We start from the raw sequence: 22,631 nt of genomic DNA on the forward strand, positions 1-22,631 counted from the left end.
GACAGCATTCTTCAGAGAAGAAATTCTTCAGTAAATTTCCTAAATGACAATATGGATATTTTTCACAGATGGGTATTTTTTAAAGTCAGCTAACTGATATGCTGAAGTACAATAAGATAATTTTAGCCCTGCAATAACTAAGAGATTAGTTCAAGTAAAGAGGATGTTTTAACACTACCAAACCACTCAGAAAAACGGTTTAAAAATTATTAAATGAGGCAATAATAACATCCTTGTTTTCAACATCTTTTGAGAGATGACATCCTCTTATCTTCCAAAATAGGGCAGGGCATAGGAAAGATTTCTCTACATAAAAATAGCTTATTCGTAATACTCTAGCTTCTGAAAACATGACTCAAAACCCAGCTCTCTCGAGTTTGTGGCTGCAGCAAAGCACAGCTCGTCCTCGCTGCTTCCTGTGAACAAAGACTGCTTTCTCCTCCCATGTCAAATGCCTCACATGAAGACTGACCACTGCTGTCCAATGACAGTGCGATTAATGTGTAGTCAAAAAGTGAGTCCATCTGGGTCCCATTAAACAAGCAAGAATTCCTGACCAAGTAATCTCCCTTTGGGAATTTGTTCATATTCCTCTTCTAAATTTCTTTTCCAAAAGAGTTTGTCATACTCTAACAAAATAATCCTAAATCATGCTGCATGCTAACAAGGAGTACACTGTAGGACTTCAGTATTACTTATTTTCCCTCAAGACTTATTTTAAGTTTATTAAATTAGATCAGTGGTTCTTAGTATATGAGGGAACTTATCATTTTCTCTTATTTCTTTTAGAAACTAGATAGAAGCTTGGATTCTTTCCTAAGAAAGATGTGCACACTCACAAAATTTCATATAAAGTTTCACGAAATGTACAGATTTTCTGAGGCCCAAACATGGACCTTTAACTTAAGACCTCCTCAAATAAATGAATCCCTCAGTTAAAGACAAAAAGTGTTATTTTCATACCACTCAGTAACTGTGTGCCCCAAACCCTAGTCCTTCCCTTTTACCTCACTACTACTCACAATACCACCTAGAGGAAGGATGCCTTTGGAGTGGATGGAAATACTTAGATTTAGTTATCTGTTTATTATTTCTGTCCTCCCAAATTTTCTATTCAGATTTAGTGTCCCATATATTTTGATTTATTTACAAAATTATCAGCAAATGCTGAAGAAGAGCAACAGTAGAAAAACAAAACTGAATATGTCAATCACAGTTCATGTCTAAGATAAAATCTGTCTCATAGAGGGTAAGAAAAGTTAGGCAGCGAATGACTAAGAAGGACTCATTGCTCCTTGAGCAGAGACAGAATCCTGCGGGTGTGAACAAAGGTGAGCATCTGCAGGGACCTGTCTCTCACCCCATGGTTCAGACTGTATGGGGCGGCCCCCACCTGGATGAAGTTGGAAGCTATGATGCGCAGGCGAGCAGAGGAGTCCCCGGTCCTGGTGAGCAGGGTGGGGACGGTTCTCTCCACACAGTGGGTTGTCTCCAGTTTACTCAGTTTATGCTTAGGAATATACTGCGTAATGATCATCTTCAACAGTTTCAAAGAGGCCTGAAAGACCTAAGAAAAAGAGTGAGAAGAACAGACAAGCGACTATGATTGAATTCCACCAAAAGGAAACATGAAGTTTACCAGTACAGTGAGATCTGTGAGAGCTGGAACTCAGTGGGACTGCCTTGTTTTCCTGGGCCTCGCAAGTTTTCTGCCTCGGACAGGGCCATCTTATCACTTTTCTCTCAGTGGAAAATAGGTGTGTTTTCCTTCTTGGGCAGGTTTCCACATTACACAGCTTCTGGCTTTTGCAGGTTTAACTGCAGTAGTTAAGCATGACCACCACTTGTCTGTCAGTTTGTCATACTGTGGTGGCTTGTGTGTTGTTATGAGGCTGGAGGCTATGACAATGACATTTCCAATACCTTCAGGGTCACCCAAGGTGGACAGGTTTCAGTGGAGCGTCCAGACTAAGACACACTCAGAAGAAGGAAGAGGCCATCCACTTCTCAAAGAATTGGCCAGGGAAAAGCTTATGAATAGCAGGGAAATATGGTCTGATATATTACTGGAAAACTTATGAATAGCCCTGAAACATTGTCTGATATAGTGCCGGAAGATGAGTGCCTCAGGTCAGAAGGCAAAATACAACTGGGAAGAGGTGCCTCCTCAAAGTAGATCTGACCTCTATGACGTGGATGGAGTAAAGCTTTTGGGACCTCCATCTGCTGATGTGGCACAACTCAAAATTAGAAGAAACAGCTGCAAACATCCATTAATAATCAGAACATGGAATGTATGAAGTATGAATCTAAGAAAACTGGAAGTTGTCAAAAATGAAATGGAATGCATAAAGAATGACATCCTAGGCTTTAGTGAGCAGAAATGGACTGGTTTTTGCCATTTTGAATCAGACAATCATATGATCTACTATACCAGGAATGAAAAATTGAAAAGGAATGGAGTAGCATTCATCGTTACAAAGAATGTTTTAAGATCTATTCTGAAGTACAGTGCTGTCAGTGATAGGCTAATATCCATACACCTACAAGGAAGACCAGTTAACATTTTGAATACTATTATTCAAATTTATGCACCAACCACCAAAGCCAAAGATGAGGAAATGGAAGATTTTTACCAACTTCTGCAGTCTGAAATTGACAAAACATGCAATCAAGATGTGCTGATTATCACTGGTGATTGGAATGTAAAAGTTGGAAACAAAGAATCACCAGTAGTTGGAAAATATGGCCTCAGTGATAGAAATGATGCTGGAGATTGCATGACAGAATTTTGCAAGACCAATGACTTATTCATCACAAATACCTTTCTCAACAACACAAACAGTGGCTATATACCTGGACTTTGCCAGATGGAGTACACAGGAATAAGACTGACTAAATCTGTGGCAAGAGGCAATGGAAAAGCGCAATATCTTCAGCCAAAACAAGGCCAGGAGCTGACTGTGGAATAGACATCAACTGCTCATATGCAAGTTCAAGTTGAAGCTGAAGACAATTAAAAGAAGTCCACAAAGCCAAAATATGACCTTGGTTATATCCCCCGTGAATTTAGAGACCATCTAAAGAATAGATTGATGCACTGAACACCAATGACTGAAAACCAGAGGAATTGTGGGATGACATTAAGAACATCATCCATGAAGAAAGCAAAAGGTCATTAAAAAGATGAGAAAAGAAGAAAAGACCAAAATGTATGTCAGAAGAGACTCTGAGACTTGCCTTTGAATGGAGAGTAGCTAAAGCAAATGGAAGAATTTACAAAATAGCTGAAAAGAATATTTCTTTCTTTCCTTTTTTAAAATTGTGATTTGGGTTAAAGTTTACAGAGCAAATTTACTTTCCATACACTTTGTCTCATGACACGGCTCTCCTCCCACTTTCTCCCAATAGTTACCTCTTCCCTGTGTCCATCCTTCCATGCACTCCTGCCCCCTGAGCTGTCTCCCTGTGCATAAACAGCCCTTCTTTCTCCCATGATTGTTCTCTCCAAGGAGTATATCTACTTGAGGTAAATGTTCAACTCATATGCCTGTCTTTTGTTTGACTGGAAGCCACAGGTGTGGGCTGAACAGAGGATTTCAAAGAGCAACTTGAGGAGAGAAAGTCAATTATTATAATGAAATATGCAAAGATCTGGAGTTAGAAAACCAAAAGGGAAGAATACACTCAACATTTCTCAACGAAGTGAAGAACAAATTCAAGCCTTGAGTTGCAATATTGAAAGATTCTATGGATAAAATATTGAATGATGCAGGAAACATCAAAAGAAGGTGGAAGGAATACACAGAGTCACTGTACCAAAAAGAATTGGTTGATGTTCATCTATTTCAGGAGGTGGCATATGATCAAGAACCAATGGTACTGAAGGAAGAATTCAAAGGTGTGCTGAAGGAACTGGTGAAGAACAAGGCTCCAGGAATTGATGTAATACCCACTGAGATGTTTCAACAAAGAGATGCCACACTGGAGGCACTTGTCTATGCCGAGAGATTTGGAAGACAGCTACCCAGTCAAATGATTGGAAGAGATCCATATTTGTGCCCTTTCCAAAGAAAGGTGATCCGACAGAATGTGGAAATTATCAAACAATATCATTAATATCACATACAAGTAAAATCTTGCTAAAGATAATTCAAAAATGGTTGCACAGCATGTTGACAGAGAACTTCCAGAAATGCAAGCTGGATTCAGAAGAGGACGTGGAATGAGGAGTATCACTGCTGGTGTCAGATGGATCTTAGCTGAAAGCAAAGAATACTAGAAAGATGTTTACTTGTGTTTTATTGACTATGCAAAAGCATTCAATTGTGTGGGTCATAACATTGAGAAGAATGGGAATTCCAGAATACTTGATTGTGCTCATCAGGAACCTATACATAGACCAGGAGGATGTCATTCGAACAGAACAAGTGGATACTGCATAGTTTAAAATGAGGAAGGGAGTGAGTCAGGGTTGTATCCTTTCCCCATACTTATTCAATCTGTATGCTGAACAAATAATCCAAGAAGCTGGACTACATGAAGAAGAATGTGGCATCAGGATTGGAGGAAGACTCATTAACAACCTGCGATATGGCAGATGACACAACTTTGCATGCTGAAAGTGAGGATGATTTGAAGCACTTACTGATGAGAAGTGAAGAATACAGTCTGCAGTATGCATTACATCTCAACATAAAGAAAATGAAAATCCTACAAGTGGACCAATAAACAGCATCACAGTAAATGGACAAAAGATTAAAGTTGTCAAAAATTTCATATTAGTTGGTTCTACAATTAATACCAATGGAAGCAGTAGTCAAGACATCAGACGATGTATTGCACTAGGAAAATCTGCTGTAAAACACCTCTTCAAATTGCTGAAGAGCAAAGATGTCTCCTTGAAGACTAAGGTACGCCTAATCCTAGCAATGGTATTTTCAATCACTTCATATGCATGTGAGAGCTGGCCAGTGAACAAGGAAGACCAAAGAAGAGCTGATACTTTTCAGTTGTGGTGTTGGCAAAGAATGTTGAAAGTTCCATGGACTGCCAGAAGAACTAATAAATCTGTCCTGTAAGAAGTGTAGGTGTAATGCTCTTTGGAAGTGAGAATGGCCAGACTTTGTTTCACCTACTTTGGTCATGTTGTTGAAGGGTCCATTCCCTGGAGAAGGATATCACGCTTGGTAATGTGGAGGGTCAGAGTAAAAGGGGAAGTCCCTCAATGAGATCGACTGACACAGTGGCTGCAATGATGGGCTCAAGTATAACAAGGATTGTGAGGCTGGCACAGGACCAGGCAGTGTTTCATTTAACTGTACATAGGGTAACTATGAGTCAGAGCCGACTAACAACCTAACACAACAACAACAACAGTTAAGTGTGAACATTGTATTGAAATCACATGCTTTCTGAAGGGCTGAAGATGGCAAGTGGAAACTTGCCTTCTAAAGACTGTGGCATGGGTATAAGAGATAAGAGTGTTTTCTATGTCTCTGTGTCACTGTGTCCCTGACATTGTTCCTCGATGTCAGAAACCTGACATTCCTGCTTAAGTGGATACACTCCTTCACACATGCAGACAAGTATGTGATTGTGGGATGATCACTCCGAAGGCCTTTTCAAGTAAGAAAATTCCACAGTGACTCCCATGGTCCTAAGGTTTCATAAGAAATAAACACATGAACTGAACAGGTAGGAGAGGTGGTGAACCAGGGCTCTGCAAGCACCTGGCATCAAACAGCATGGAAGAAACTCATGCTGCTCAAGCCAACAGTGAGGGACCAGTAAAGACCGATTCACAGACTCTTGGCTTGTGCTTAATTGGTCGGACGGACTGCCTGCTAGAGAACCTTAACTTGCAGGTATCCTACCACATCAGAGCAGTGGAGTCCATGGGGTGCAGGCTCTCACCATCTACTCTGGCATGCCACATGAGTTCATTCACAGTGACAGGAGCCCCTGCCAGCTGGGGACTCTCACCGAGGTCACTATGTCTTTCATGGCTCTTCTAATGAGAAAGATGGACGCTCTGAGCATGTTCTTTAAGTCTTCCTTTGGTGTTCCAATAGGCATTTCCATCAGCTTCTTATATAAAGCAAGCAATGCATCTTCCCGATATGACCATGTCTTGGAGTAGGCCCCTGCGACCTAACACAACACAGGAATCTTGTTTTATTGAGAGAGGCAGCATTTCATTGCATCATACACTCACCCTCCACTACTAGACACTTGAAAACTCTTTCTGTTTTTTTTTTTTTTTTTTTAATTCAGAAGAATCTTTACAGGACCTCTGCAGAATAAATATTTGTACTTAGAGAAATAATTTTTTCATTAGGAAATGTTAAGATTGTGTTAAAATATGGAATTATGGTATTAAAATATTTTAAAGCTGGGGACCAAGGGCAAAGTCCACTGGGCTCATTCCTCTACAGAGATAATTTCATGTTCTGTTTGGCTTTGGTTCATGTTTCCTGAATGAGCTGATGTCCCCTGGGAGAAGCTGATTGTCAATACCAGCTCCATGAACATGAGAAAGAAACAACCAGTTTTACATGAACATTAATTCACGAAACCTTAAACTTTAGCTAATGTTTTTGCTATTTCATATAATTAATAATTAATGAAAGATTTTTCAATTCAATGAGGACAAAGTGAAATCAACATCAACATCTGTGTTATAAACAAAGCCTTAGGGTGCTTTTCCTTCTCTCTCTTTCACATATATACACACATATGCATGTGTGTATGCATATATGAGTACATATTTGTACAAGCATGTCTACATGTGCACACATGTACTATGTATATCTTTTATTTTTTTAATTGTACCAAAGTCTCCCCGAGAACATCGATGGCAGGGCTGGCTTCTCTCAGGGCTTTCTCTGTTAAGGGCTCCAGTTCCCATGAAACACCTCCTTTGTGAGACTCGCTGATGTCCGCGTCCCTGATTTCATACTCCATATGTGCCTCCCCTTGCTGTCTGCGAATGGCTGGGAGGGGTCGCTCATCATAGGGCAACGTCTCCACCTGAAAGGAGGCCAAGGCAAGCCCTGTAGACCACTGTGCAGCACGGATACCCCCCACCATCGCAAGCTGTGACTTCATGCTTAGACTCACAGCTCTCTACTTATTGTGGCTGAGAACAGCAGTACTAACAGATTATAATGACTCATACAAACAGGATGCAGTTAAAAAATGAGCTCAGGGTTTCCATTCTTTTCCAAACTCATTACAGACCTAATAAAAAAGCTGCAGTTACAATTTATTACTAGCAATCTCAGCTCAATTGAAATGTGAAGGACTACAGAAGTTATTCCTTATTTTTCCTGACAAAGTCTCTTATATTCTCTTAGTTTATTGCTTAAAAATAAGTCTCAAGCAGCCAAAGGTACGGGATTTTCATGGAACTTTTTGTGGCAGGCCCACCCGACCTCTAGAGAAGCACTTGTTTAGTCCACTCATTTATCACTTCAACAAGTATCTACTGAGTGCCTAACTCATGCCAAGCACCATTCGTGGGGTCCTGCATAGGGCAGTGAGCAATATGGATGTCGCAGCCCTCCCGGGGCTGGTGTCTTATAAGGGAGACAGAGCGCACATTTCAAAGAGTACAGAGCACAGAGCTGAGGTGACTGGTGAACGCAGGGAGCAAGAGAGCTTCTGGCCTCATTTCTTGAGGCAGGCATGACCATGACGTTGAAACAAAGGTAATTATTCAGGTGTTGACGTGTTGAGTCTGAACAATTACCCCTGTCTGTTTCTACCTCACAATGCCTGCTTCAGGAAATGAACACCTACCAAGGGTGTGTCATGCTATGAGAATCAGCCTCTCATGTGCTAAGACTTAGAGTTGTAAAAGACCTCAAATGCTCAAAAAAAGAAAAATTAGATATTTTAAAATTGAGGTATTAAATGTAATTTAAATAACTTAAGCTATCTCATTTGACATTTTTTTTTTCTTTTTTGTAAGTTATAGAAAAAGTAGTGTAATGGAGATTACAGTGACCCCTCAGAAGTGTTCACTAGGAAAACTAACAGCAGACAGGGCATGGATGGTCCTCTCCAGCTGCACTAGGACTCTGGCTACAGAAGACACCTGGCTACAGAAGACACCTGGCTGCAGCTCACTAGCATTCTTCCTTCTTTCCTCGAAATGCCCTGAGTCACAGCCATGTAGCTATGTTCTTAAACAGAAGCCCTAGGGAAGGCATCAACTAGACAAGCAGACACTTCACCCTGTAGCCCTTGTCATCATGTCCCAGGTGGGCATGTGGCTGGGGTGTTCTCATCAGGGCAAATTCCAGAACTCCTGCCAAGATTGAGAAGGACACACCCTCTCCCTGACGGTGTGCTGTGCAGATGTGATGCTGAGAACCAGGGGAATGACTAGCCCTATGATGACAGGGACACCAGGAAGTGGAGCCAAATGATGGGCAGAAACCAGGTTTCTAATTACCCTGTTGAACTACAGAGTCAGACTGAACCTGAAGACCATATCACCTCTTAAGGATATACCAGCAAATGCCAAGGGGTTTAAATCAGGTTTCCTGCTACTTATGACACAAAGTTCTAATGGGTTTAGTAGCTATACACACCATTTTTTATTGAAGTACTATTGTGGCTTGTTCATACGAAATTAAACAGGTCATAAAAAAACTTCCCACAAAGAAAAGTCCTGGCCCTGATGGATTCACTGGGGAATTTTTATCAAATATTCAGGGAAGAGTTGATACCTATGCTACCCAAATACTGTCTCATTTATTCTTTGAGATAATCTTTGAAGGTAGATGTTGTTTGAACATTTTTCAGAGAGAAAAATAGAGGCCCCAAACAATGGAGTCAGAGTCCAAGGTCACAAGCCAGCACACGGTGAGAAGCAGGCTAGGAGGCTGGGCTTTTCTGACTCTGGACACCGGCCCAGATACTCAGGTCACTGTGCTTATGGTATTACGTTCCTGTTCTAGAGCTCATACCCCTCTCCTAGAATGCAGTTTCTATGAGGAAGGGGTTTTGGCTGTTTGGTCCTTGGATGTATCCCACACACTGGGGTAATACCTGGCATAACAAGGCGGTCAATAAGTTTGTGTTGAGATTTGAGAACCTAGAAGAGATGAACAAGTTTCTAGAATCACAAGACCTACCTAAACTATCACATTCAGAGATAGAAAACTTGAACAGACCTATAACAAAAGACGAAATTAAACAGGTCATAAAAAAACTTCCCACAAAGAAAAGTCCTGGCCCTGATGGATTCACTGGGGAATTTTTATCAAATATTCAGGGAAGAGTTGATACCTATGCTACCCAAGCTATTCCAAAGCACAGAAAAAGATGGAATATTCCCAAACTCATTTTATGAAGCAAACATAACACTAATACCAAAATCAGGGAAAGACACCACTAGAAAGGAAAACTATAGACCAATATCCCTCATGAACATAGATGCAAAAATCTTTAACAAAATCCTAGCCAACAGAATCCAACACAATATAAAAAAATTAATACACCCAGACCAAGTAGGATTCATACCAGGTTTACAAGGGTAGTTCAACATCAGAAAAACAGTCAATGTAATCCACCACATAAACAAAGAAAAGAACCATATGATTATAGCAATTGATGCAGAAAAAGCATTTGATAAAACCCACCATCTATTTCTGTTCAAAACTCTCAGCAAAATAGGGATAGAAGGGAAATTCCTCAACATAATAAAGGGTGTATATGCAAAGCCAATGGCCAACATCATTATTAATGGAGAAAGACTCAAGGCATTCTCCTTATGAATGGAAACCAGACAGGGATGCCCTCTATCACCACTTCTTTTTAACATTGCATTAGAAGTCCTGGCCAGGGCAATAAGACAAGAAAGAGAAATAAAAGGCATACAAATTGGTAAAGAGGAACTAAAACTCTCTCTATTTGTGGATGATACGATCCTGTACATAGAAAACCCAAGGAACTCAATAAAAAAACTATTGGAACTAACAGAGAGGTTCAGCAAAGTGACAGGATACAAGGTCAACATACAAAAATCAGTTGGATTCCTCTATACCAACAAAGAGTCCTCTGATAAAGAAATAAGGGAAACAATACCATTTAGTATAGCTACTAAAAAGATAAAATACTAGGAATAACTCTCACCAGAGACACAAAGACCTATACAAAGAAAACTATAAAACACTGCTACAAGAGACAACAAGGGCACTGCATAAATGGAAGAACCTACCTTGTTCATGGATAGGTAAACTGAATATTGTGAAAATGTCAATACTACCTAAAGCAATTTACACATTTAACACAATCCCGATCCAGATTCCAACAAAATTTTTTAAGGACATGGAAAAACCAATTACTAATTTCATATGGAAAGGAAAGAGACCTTGAATAAGCAGAGTACTTCTCAAGAAGAAAAACAAAGTGGGAGGTCTCACACTCCCAGATCTTAAGAACTACTATACAGCCACAGTAGTCAAAACAGCATTGTATCGGCACAATGATAGACAGATAGACCAATGGAACAGAATCAAAAGTCCAGATATAGACCCATCCATCTACGGACAACTCATCTTTGACAAAGGTCCAAAACCCATTAAATGGGGAAGAGACAGAATCTTTAACAAATGGTGCTGGCAAAACTGGGTATCCACCTGCATAAAAATGAAACAAGACCCATACCTCACCCCATACACAAAAACAAACTCAAGCTGGATCAAAGACTTAAATGTAAAACCCAAAACTATAAAATTCGTCAAAGATAAAATAGGGGCAAACCTGGGAGCCCTAATTTACAGCATAAATAGATTATCAAGCATAACCCAGAATGCACAGGAGGTAGAAGAGAAGCTAGATGACTGGGACCTTTTAAAAATTAAATTCTTATGCACATCGAAAGACTTGTCAAAAAGGTAAAAAGGGAACTTACAGATTGGGAGAAAATATTTGCCTATGACATATCTGATAAAGGGCTTATCTTCAAAATCTATAGAAAACTTCAACACCTCAACACCAAAAAGACCAATAACCCAATTCACAAATGGGCAAAAGACCTGAACAAACACTTCACTGAAGAAGATATACAGGCAGCCAACAAACACATGAGAAATTGCTCATGATCATTAATCATTAGAGAGATGCAAATCAAAACAACGAGATATCATCTTACCCCAGCAATAATAGCAAAGTCCAACAGGTCAGAAAATAACGAATGTTGGCAAGGTTGCAGAGACTGGAACTATTGTGCACTGCTGGTGGGATTGTAAAATGGTACAACCATTGTGGCAAATGGTATGGTGTTTCCTTAAAAAACTGAAAATAGAAGTACCATTTGACTCAGCAATTCCATTACTAGGAATATATCCTAAAGAGGTGAGAGATAGCGCACGAACAGACATACGCACACCTATGTTCATTGCAGCACAATTCACCATAGCAAAGAGATGGAAACAACCCAAATGTCCATCAACGGATGAGTGGATAACCAAATTATGGTATATCCACACAATGGAATACTATGCCACATTAAAGAACAATGAGATACGCGAATCATCTCGCAACGTGGGTGAACCTAGAGGACATTATGCTGAATGAAATAAGTCAATCTCAGAAAGACAAGTACTGTATGAGCCCATTACTGTAAAAAGACAAAGAAGGGTTTGCTTGGGAAAGGGAACTCACTTTGTAAGTTTCTGGGATGGGGAGGGATGGGGAGAGATTAATTTTGGGCTAGTTGGGGCCACACACTGACGTGGGTAGGGGGAGGGATATACAGAGGATCTGTGACCACCATGATAACATTAGGAAATGGGAGAACACCAAATTGTGCACATAAGAGACAGATGATAGATGCTAATACCAACCAATGTGTCCACAATACCGCACTGCCATTAACACCAAACACCAGGCTACAGATAAACACATAAATACCTGAGAGGATCAGACAGGGGTCGGTGAACAGAAGTATACTCTAGACCAAGGATAGATTCAGCTGAGGCTAATCTTGCACAGACACCAGTGATACAAAATACCTGCAACCCTTACAGAAACAATAGAAGACAAACAGAGTAATCCCTCACAGACAACCAGACACTATGGGAGAGAGATCCAATAGATCTACTATCTCAGGACCATAGTACTGGGGGGCACCGGACTCAACGGCCACAACAAAATACATAAAAGCCTTGTTCCACATCTTGCATTGGTGAGTAGTGACTGGGGTCTTAAAAGCTTTCAAGCGGCCATCTAAGATGCAGCTAATGGTCTCCTAGCGTCAGAAGTGAAGAAGAGTGCAAAAAAACAAGAGCATTTGGAAACAATCAGCCCTAGAACACGATGGCCCTCGAGACCAGGAGAACTAGATGGTGCCTGGCTACCAATGCCAACCACTCAGGAAAGGATCAAATCTGGAGATCCTGGATAGAGTGGGAGGAAAAACATAGAACAAAATCCAAAAACTCAATAATGACCAGAATTACCAGTCAGACAAAATCTGGTGACACCCCCAATGCTATGGCCCTGGAATACATTCTGTGCCTGGAATAAAACTCACCCCCAAGGATGGGCTCTCAGCCCAATAGTTAACAAGATGTACACGCAGACCACTCAACCCAGGATGATGCACCCACATACTCTATGGTAATACATCCCTTAGAGCAATAGCCCACAGGGCACCAGAGGACCAACATTCAAACTGAGGAAATGCAGGACAAACAGGAGTGCATAAATATAGGGGCACAGGGGGAGTGCTACGGGGTGGGGAGGGGAAGAGACTGGTTGGGGTAGGACATGGTGAATGGGGAGTGAAACTAAATGTACATGTAACATTGAATGTAAAACAAGCTCTTAAAAAAAAAAAGAATTGGGAACATTGTGCTCCTTGTAACACCAAGTGTACTCTGAAGAAATAAAACTGTTGTAACTACAAAAATAAACAAATAAATAAGTAAGTTTGTGTTGACTAAAGTGAAGACAAATCTGAACCTGTGTGACTCACAGTGCTCTTTGGATGGGGCTCTGGGGCTGGCAGCCCCTGGGCCACGGCAGGGTGCTGAGGAGGGGCGCTGCGAGGCTGCGAGGAGGGCAGCTCCTGCAGCAGCGGCTCTGCCACCTGCTTCTCTGTCGGCCTCTCCTCCTGCTGCGGCAGGGAAGGCTTCACGCTCCGACGGCGAGGGCTGCTGGGGTGCACGAGGGGCTGCAGGGGCAAATCAAAGGGTCTTCGCATCTGGAGGAAAAAGAGTCATTTAATTCCAATGCTACCCCAGATCCATCCATCCCCCAAAGAAACAGCAGTATAGACAGGTAGTGCTGGAAGATACTCTTCCCGCAATTGAAAGTTTCCAGTTAGAAGACAGACTTTAGGAGAGAGTTATAATCTACACTAAGGATGCCCTCAACAGTCATATCATAGTCCCTTCTGTTGTTGCTCTGTGGTGATGCCACAGACTATGGAAGTGACACAGAACCAGAAGAGTAGACAGTCGACCTCATGTGTAGAGCAGTACAGGGACTGGGGACACTCAGCTGAGCCGGCTGAGAAGCGGGGAGAACCTGGGCTGCTGACTCCAGAGTGACTGTGCCCACACCTGGCACTAACTGTGCCCACAAAATGAGGTACTGAGTGTAACTGCAGCAAGTCCAATTTGCTCAGCACTCATGTGCTAGGCACATGAGTGAATTTCACTTAATGCTCACCATGTCTACTGTCATTTTTTTTAACTTTTTTTTTTTGGTTATTGTGATTTGGGTGAAAGTTTACAGAGCAAATTCACTTTCCATACAGCAGTTCACATACACGTTGTCTGATGACATTGACAGTTTACCCCAATGCCAACACCTCCCCTCCCACTTCCTCCCCATAGTTACTTCTTCCCTGTGTCCATCCCTCCACGCACTCCTGCCCCCTGAGCTGTCTCCCTGTGCATAAACAGCCCTTCTTTCTCCCATGATTGTTCTCTCCAAGGACTGTATCTACCTCAGGTACGTGTTCAATTCTTATGCCTGTCTTTTATTTGGCTGGAAGCCACAGGTGTGGGTTCAATTCCAGACCTGAAGGGCAGCTAGGGGCCATAGTCTCAGTGGTTCCACCAGGCTCTATCAGATCAGCAAACCTGGTCTCTCTTTTTTTTCCCCCCAAATGATTTTGAGTTTTGTTCCACATTGTTCTCCCTCTCTATCCAGGGTCTCTTAATAGATCCCCCTCTGGGTGGCTGACAGTGGTAGCCAGGTACCATCTAGTTCTTCTGGTCTCATAATTGTATAGGCTGAGGATCGTATGGTGTACCAGTCGCAAGGACTGATTGTTTCCATGAATCTTGAGTTTTCTTCATTCTTCTTTGCTTTGGATGAAGAGAGACCCATCATTGCATCTAGATGGCTGCTTGCAAGCTTTTAAGATCCCAGTTGTTACTCACCAAAGTAGGAGGTGGAACAATGTTTTGTGTAGTATTTTATGCCAAATGAGTTTGATGTCCCCTGTGACTATGGTCCCGAACCACAGGTTCAATTACTCGGTCCCTCTGGGTAGCTGGCTGTGACTAAGAAGTGACTACAACCTTGTTCCTTGTCAGTTCAACTCTACACCTGGGAGTTCTTACAGAACATACACATACACTTGTAGAACCATTGTCTGCCAACCCTATGCACGGTCTTGGGTACAATGACTACAGTCATTTTAAACTTGATGGGAAAGCTAAGGCACTGAGGGGATATGTCTTTGCCCAGATCACTGGCTTGGGTGGGAGAGGCCAGATGTGACCCCCGGCAGTGCAGCCAGTCTTCCTTGCCACTCCTCACTCCCCCTGGACGTCTTGGAGCCTCTGCCTCCTCATCTGTAATGCCTGGATGGTGGGTTCTGAAAACGAGAGGCAGAGTGCCTCACACGAAACACAGTCTCAGTTTGTGGCATCATTTTCTCATTTGCTCCTTATAGCACTCTCAGAGGCAGAGGGAGCAGGGGCTACCATCACTTTACTGATGTGGAAACTGAGAGCAGAGACAGGAAGTGACTCGCCAGCAGCGTGGTGGAGGCAGGATCATTTCCTGTCTCCTCTCGCAGGAGCCCTCCTGAGAGAACATGTGCAGCCGAAGTCTCCCTGATGGAGGCACAGTGCTAAAGTCTCCTATTGTAACTACCACCCAAATCTGACAGACTCTCCTTTGATATTCAAAAGGCACTCACCCTACCGGTAAACCACATCAAGACCACACCGCTGACTCTCTCGTCTCTGTGCTGGAATGCTGTACCTGTGGCCCTCACTTCCTTTTCACCACACCTACCAGCTCTGCGTCCATCAGGTTGTGAAGCTCCAGCTGCTGGTAGACCTTGGTGCGATACTGTTCCATCTGCTGCTTCTTCTCCTTGGCGAGGTCATAGTCTTCCTTCTCCACAGCACAACGCTTCTCCACCTCGTACCTCCCAAGACGCTCGCCAACCTGAAGCACAAGGTGTTGGAGTTCTCTTTCAAACGATCAACACACACCAAGTACAAAGATCATTGTTAAAGTAATGCTTACATGACAGTGGCAATGAGAAGGGAACACGCCTACGAAAGGAACAGAAGTAACTGACCGCACTCATCTACAAAACTAGTGCTGCCTGCTGCAGTTCCTGCCAGTAAACCTGTGAGTTCAGAATCACTGAAAACACAGCCCTTAGGCTTTTCTACCACTTTCCCAAAGCAAAAAAGTCAAAGCAACAAGGTGTCTGATGGCGTCTGTATGGAGTCTGAGGCCCATACTTCCATTTATACTCTTGTTCAGGTGTTCCTTTGCTTAGGTCTCTGCTCAGCTTTGGAAGTTAGTTCATTTGTTTTAACATATAGTTAGTTACGTTAATCATACATAAAACCTACCACAGGCATACAATGGAAACTTTTCTCCCGAAGTCCTACCTTCTGCAAATCAGCAATAGCTTGTTTTAATTTCTTGGCATAATCATAACGTTCTTTTTGGACAGCATCACGTTTTCTTTCGTCTAACTTGCGTATAATCTGTGCTACTTCTGGATCCTGGTACATATCAAAGGCAAGATCATCCAGCGGAGAAATGTAGTCAGGTTTCCTGAAGAAAAGAAATGAGTATTTAGAGTGAATTTTAGTCCATGTGTTCCTGCAGTGACGGAGGAGTCCCTGTGAGCTCAGCCCAGGGACATGCAAGCGGTAGGGAAGGCGGCACTGCCGTCCCACGTACTGAGCACTTCTCGCATGGGAAAGCACAGTGCAGAGAAATGAGTCACACACTTCAGGTCACATGGCTCTTACGTGCAAGCAGGTCTTCCTGATTCTAAGCCCATGCTTTTAGCCATTAAATAAACTGCACGCCAGAGCATCTCAGCATTTGGTGCATTCATTCATTCACTCACTCATTCCACAAAGATTCAGAGAGTGTACTCTGCGCCAAGTCCTGTCCTCGGCACTCGGGCTGTGACAGTGGCTGTGAACCGTTTGTAGAACTGAGGAAAGAACTCATAGAACAGAGCAAATGGGTGACTAGTCCCATCCTTTGGTGGGTCTGAGGTGGGGCCCAGGAAGCCATATTTTATAATAGCAGCACAGAAACACCAATGAACACAAGGGGCTGACAACTGCCACACCTGTGCCATCACCTCAGAGTGCTAACTGTTACATTATCGAGTCCTAGAGGAGACCAGAAGCATTCCTTCTGGAATAAAGGAAGGATCATTCTAGTTTCCTGAATAACCCATTTCTGATTAAGTAGCATCTCTAGTCTCCATTCCAAATTCTACAGTAGGGCAATAATCAGCTTTCCTCTGGGTCTAACACTTAGAACAATCATGTCAGCTTAACTCCTCAAAAGAACTTTATTAATTTTCTAAGGCCAAATTTCAAAGTATTCCAGTTTGTTTGCTGTGTCGATTACATGAAATAAGCCACTTGTTAGCTGTGACTTGGTTATCTTTACAAAGAGGTAAGTTTTCATTAAAATATTATTTGTCATAAACACTTGGTAAATTTCTATAATAGTAAATCCAAACAGAACATGGGATGAGTCACCTTTCAGAAGCTCCCTCCTCCTAGGACTCACGGCGCTCTCGGCTACAGTGGCAGTATCCGGCAAGTGGCCGGGGTGGTTTCAGCAGCTTCCACAAAGCCACCTAACCTCAGGGATGCCTGGGCAGTAACACACTGTAGTCTGCCCACGAGATCACTCTATTTCAGTGAAACACTTATTATACTCTGAAGGCTAAGTCTCCTAGCTGTGAAGTCCCAAACATGAAAACAAAAGCTTCATTTGCTTATATGTGTCCTACAAAGGAAAAATATAGTATCCAAGGCAGAATTCCAGAGCCCTGCAGCAACATCAGGGAGAGGAACGCTACCTGCGTTTTGCTCAGAATGCCCCCTAGTGGAAACTAATGGAGCTTCATGTCGAGTAAGTCCAGCACTTGGCACTTAATAAGATATGTTCACAAACCTCTCAGGTTACCTTCACAAAACCCTGGGGGATAATGCAGGACAGGCAAGCTAGGGTCTATCCTTCCAGGTAACTAGTTTGATTTAAAACACTGGTTTAAATTATAAATAAAAACAACAAAGAACTTTTACTGGAGAGATTAAGAAGCTAAAAACTTACCATTTCATTTGGATACTCCTGTTCTACTAAGCACAAGCTCCAATGAGGGCAGACACAAAGCTATTACCATGGTGATGATGTTAATTAGAGGTGGATGTACTTATCCACTCTTTAGCACTTGCTGCCCCAAATCACCACCACCAAAAGCATGCTTGCTATTCTACTGGACTAAAGAAGGATCTGAGTTGAGACAGAAAGTTGTTTAGGTTATACAAGCCAGTTCTTCTTTATAAATAGCACACGAATGTTATTGTTGTTGTGTGCCACTGCGTCTATACTGATTGAGTAGAATTGCTCTACAGAGTTTCCTAGGCGATACTCTTTGCGGGAGCAGACTGCCAGGTCTTTTCTCCTATGGAGCTGCTTGGTGGGGTTGAACTACTGACTTTTGGTTAGCAGCTGAGCACGTGATCATTGTGCCACCAGGTCTCCTTACCAGAAGAATGTTGTTGTTAGGTGCCATCAAGTTGATTCCGACTCACAGAAACCCTAAGCCCAACAGAATAAAACACTTCCTGGTCCTGCACTATCCTCAGAATCATTGCTACATTTGAGCCCATCGTTGCAGCCAGTGTCAGTCCATTTCGTTGAGGGTCTTCTTCTGTTTCTCTGATCCTCTACCAAGCATGATGTCCTTCTCCAGGGATAGCCTGCACTTTCTGAGCCTCAGTACTTTCACCTGCCCATGAGTGGCCCTGGCCCCTGTCTCGTCCACACCACACAGCCCCATCAGTGGGGCCTTCCCAGGGACCAGACCTACTGAAGACAGGGGAGAGCCTTTGTTGGAGGACGAGCGCACTACCCACAAGGGTGCCAATCTGGCAAACAGCTCCTGAGCAACTGTGGGGATTCCACTCCATCTATTTTAGCAAATAGCACAGCCCGCTCCAGGACTCTTCCTGCCCTGTCAGCAGTTTGCAGGCGGGTGACAGTGAAGTGGCACCAGGAGTTGCAGATAAATTCTAAACACCCATGACAGTTTGTGTTTTATCTTTTCTTTACTGGGAAGTTGCTGTCAGAGGAGAGGAATGGGATATTGTTCTGAATTCCTCTTCTATTTAGATCAGGCACCTTTGGAGTGAGGTTCCCTGCCTGAATGAACAGTGTTTTCAAAAGAGGGAGCACACTGGCAGGGCACTTAAGATGCTGCTTTTTCTAAGAAGGTGCCCAGGAAGAGTGAAAAGCATGGGGCAAACCAGCTCTTAGGATTCCCCATTTATGACCTACCAGGAGCCCACCCTCACACTGCTAAGAAAGAAAGGCAGGGGGGTAATTAAACACATCAAATTGCTAGTATGAAGAATGTTTTACTAGGTAGAGGGGGACTGGCAAAAATTGTGGTTTTAAAAACTGTATAATACTCATTTCTGACCTGAAGAACAAACTTTTCAGGTATGCACAGGACGAAGCCACCAGTTGCTGATCACTGGGGCCTATTTAATACCTTTAATTTTTACCTGTGAATTTGCCTGTGCCAATGGGTGGATGATAGGTCTTTTTTTTTCCAAATGCACTTTAAGAACCTTCTAGTAATGCCTGAATAACACAAGAAATGAGTCTCTGAAGGGCAGTCAATGAAGGTGCACTAAATAGAACCTTGGCCTTAATCTGTATGTATATTTAAGACAATCCAATCAGTGGCTTATCAAGCTTTGAACTGCATTCAGAGGGCCTCAAATCCAGGGTCCTTTGGAAATGCCTCCATTTTCATGATTCTAAGAAAAGCTGCCCAAAACCATTGCCTGGGAAGGCCATTTTCTCACCCAGTATAGGTGCCGTCCAGAGCAGGATCCTCGGCATTGTGCCCCAGGTAGTGGTCAATCAGCTTCTCTCTAGAAGTCTTTAGGAGCAAAAGAATTCTTCTTAGCATCTCAGAGAAAAAAATGAACAAAAACTTTAACCAAAAGATATAAAGATACAAAGACGTTAGGGAGCTTTAGTGATTCTAGTTTCTTTGAGGGAGAGCCAAAGTTCTTGATAAAAAGAAATGTTTAGCACACTATAGCTGCTAAAAGTTATTTAATAGTTATTCACTATTCACTTTTATAGAATTTTAAGATGACACAGTTTGGGACAAAAACAATCCTCTCCTATTAAAAATACTTTCTTCTTGAGGAATTAAACTTCTCAAACTTACAATATTGCTTTCCTCACTGAAATCTGCAGGGTCTCCAATGATATTTACTGCAACCAGAGCGACCTAAGAAAGAGTTAAATCAAAAGAAATTATAAAATACCTATGACGACTTAAACCCTTTATAACAAACCACTGATTTATACTGTCATCAAATGGAATAATATATTCAAAGTAAATTATTTATAAAATGTTATACGTACTGTATAGAATTATTAAATTTTATAAATATATAAATTATTCTAATACTGAACTAAGTGGCTATTTTAACTGTTTAAAAGATGTTAAACAAAATATAAAACCCCCAAGTTTTCAATGATTACAATTACAATGATTTGCAATGAATCATCCACCCAAGGTTAAGAATGGAGGTCATGTCTATATGATTTTGATAAGTCAGACAATGAAATACTAATCTAAACTAGCACAGTTCACCAGCTCTTCGAAGTCAATGATTCTCCCCTAAGGAGGAGGAGTCATCTTCCTATAACCATACCCCTCCTACTTCCCTGGGAATCACTGCAGCCTAACTGCACAATCTGAGATGGTACCGGTAGTCATTAGTGTAGAGACCAGCTGATGGGGTAGAGGAAGGACGAGGCTAAGAATCATTCTCCAGTTTACTGTCAAGTAATGGTGCTATGGACCAAGCAACTTAAGTATATCTTACAGCCCTTGTTAGGACTGAATTATGTCTCCCCTAAACCCCCACCACAATATATGTATTGTATATCCTAACCTCTATGCCTGTGGGTATAAACCCATTTGGGAGTGAGGTTTGTTTTTTTTTTTTAAATTGTGATTTGGGTGAAGATTTACAGAGCAAATTCACTTTCCATACAGCAGTTCACATAAACTTTGTCTCATGACATTGACCACAGTTTACCACAACGCAACAGCTTCTCTCCCACTTCCTCCCCATAGTTACCTCTTCCCAGTGTCCATCCCTCCATACACTCCTGCCCCCTGAGCTGTCTCCCTGTGCATAAGCAGCCCTTCTTTCTCCCATGCTTGTTCTCCCCAAGGAATGTATCTACTTGTAATACTTGTAATAAAAGGTAAATGTTCAACTCATATGCCTGTCTTTTGTTTGGCTGGAAACCACAGACCTGAAGGGCAGCTAGGGGCCATAGTCCCAGAGGTTCCACCAGGCTCTATCGAACCAGCAAACCTGGTCCCACCCCCCCTTTTTTTTTCTCCAAATGCTTTTGAGTTTTGTTCCACATTGTTTGGAGTGAATTGTTTTTGTTATGTTAATGAGGCAGGGTTGGTATAGGCTGTGTCTTGAGTCAATCTCTTTTGAGATATAAAAGAGATTAAATAAACAAGATGAAAGAGGAAAGATGGGGTAAGACAGATGCCAAGACACATGGAGATCTCCAAGAAACCAACAGCAGAAGCTGAAGAGATAAGGACTTTCCTCCAGAGTCGACAGAGAGAGAAAACCTTCCCCTAGAGCTGGCGCTCTGAATTCAGACTTCTAGCTGCCTAAACTGTGAGAAAGTAAATTTGTTTGTTAAAGTCATCCACTTGTGCTATTTCTATTATAGCAGCACCAGAAACCTACACAATCGCTTGTCTGTCAATCTGTTGTATTGTGGTGGCTTGTGCTTGCTGTGAAGCTGGGAGCTATGCCTCTGGTATTTCAAATACCAGCAAAGTCGTCCATGGTGGAAAAGTTTCAAGATCAAGACAGACTTGAAGAACAACTTGGCAATCTACTTCTAAAAAACTGGGCAGTGAAGACCTTATGAATAGTAGTGGAACACTGGTACAGTGTTAGAAGATGAGCCCTTCAGGTTGGAAGGTACCCAAAATAAGACTGGGAAGAGCACCTCCTCAAAGTAGAGTTGATCTTAATGACGTGGATGGAATAAAGCTTTTGGACCCTTTATTTGCTGATGTGGTATGACTCAAAGTGAGAAGAAACAGTTGCAAATATCCATTAATCAGAACATGGATTATATGAAGTATGAATTTAGGAAAATTTGAGTAATCAAAAATGAAATAGAACACATAAAGATTGATAACTTAGGGAATCACGAGCTGAAATGGACTAGTATTGGTCATTTTGGATTGGGAGTTCTGGTGGTGTAGTGCCTAAGGCATTTGACCGCTAATCAGAAGGCTGGCAGTTCAAACCCACCAGCCACTCCCTGGAAGGAAGACTGGACAATCATATTGTCTACTATGCCAGGAATGACAAATTGTAGAGGAATGTTGTTGAATTCATTGTCAAAAAGAACCTTTCCAGATTTACCTTGAAATACAATGCTGTCAGTGATAACATCAATATGTCTAAAAGGAAGACCCATTAATATAACTATTATTGAAATTTATGTATCAACCACTAATGCCAAAGATAAAGAAATTGAAGGTTTTTACCAACTTCTGCAGTCTGAAATTGATCAAACATGAAATCAAGATGCATTGATAATTATTGGAGATTGGGATGAGAAAGCTGGAAACAAAGAATAAGGTTGGTAGTTGGAAAATATGACATTGATGATAGAAATGATGCTGAAGATTGCATGACAGAATTTTGCAAGACCAACGACTTATTCACTGGACGTATCTTTTTAACACCAATGGCAAATACACACTTGGATCTTGCCAGATGGAATACACAAGAATCAAATAGACTACATCTGTGGAAAGAAAGGACAGAGAAGCTCAATGCCATTCGTCAGAACAAGACTGGGGTCAACTACAGAACAAACCATCAATCGCTCATATGCAAATTCAAATTGAAGCTAAAGAAAATTAAACCAGTCTATAAGAGCCAAAGTATGACTTTGAGTATATCCCACCTGAATTTAGAACCATGTCCAGAACAGATTTGACAATGAAACTAATGACCACAGACCAGATGAGCTGTGGGATGACATCAACATTGTTGTTGTTG

General features: G+C 41.9%; 1 protein-coding gene across 1 annotated transcript in view; it reads right to left on the reverse strand.

Moving 5' to 3' along the window:
* Positions 1 to 22,631, reverse strand: part of CEP104 (centrosomal protein 104) — a 61,109-nt gene that overhangs the window by 15,184 nt on the left and 23,294 nt on the right. The window contains exons 4-11 of the mRNA XM_007945446.2: positions 19,730 to 19,792; positions 19,356 to 19,432; positions 15,891 to 16,059; positions 15,277 to 15,432; positions 12,995 to 13,222; positions 6,835 to 7,032; positions 5,986 to 6,153; positions 1,394 to 1,567 (exon numbers count right to left, since the gene is read on the reverse strand). Of these exons, the coding sequence (XP_007943637.1) occupies positions 1,394 to 1,567; positions 5,986 to 6,153; positions 6,835 to 7,032; positions 12,995 to 13,222; positions 15,277 to 15,432; positions 15,891 to 16,059; positions 19,356 to 19,432; positions 19,730 to 19,792 (1,233 nt within the window). The remainder of the gene's footprint in view (positions 1 to 1,393; positions 1,568 to 5,985; positions 6,154 to 6,834; positions 7,033 to 12,994; positions 13,223 to 15,276; positions 15,433 to 15,890; positions 16,060 to 19,355; positions 19,433 to 19,729; positions 19,793 to 22,631) is intronic.

This window comes from Orycteropus afer, unplaced genomic scaffold (genome assembly GCF_000298275.1).
Source record: "Orycteropus afer afer isolate SDZICR_OR568_19922 unplaced genomic scaffold, OryAfe1.0 scaffold00136, whole genome shotgun sequence".
In the NCBI taxonomy this organism is placed as follows: domain Eukaryota; kingdom Metazoa; phylum Chordata; class Mammalia; order Tubulidentata; family Orycteropodidae; genus Orycteropus; species Orycteropus afer.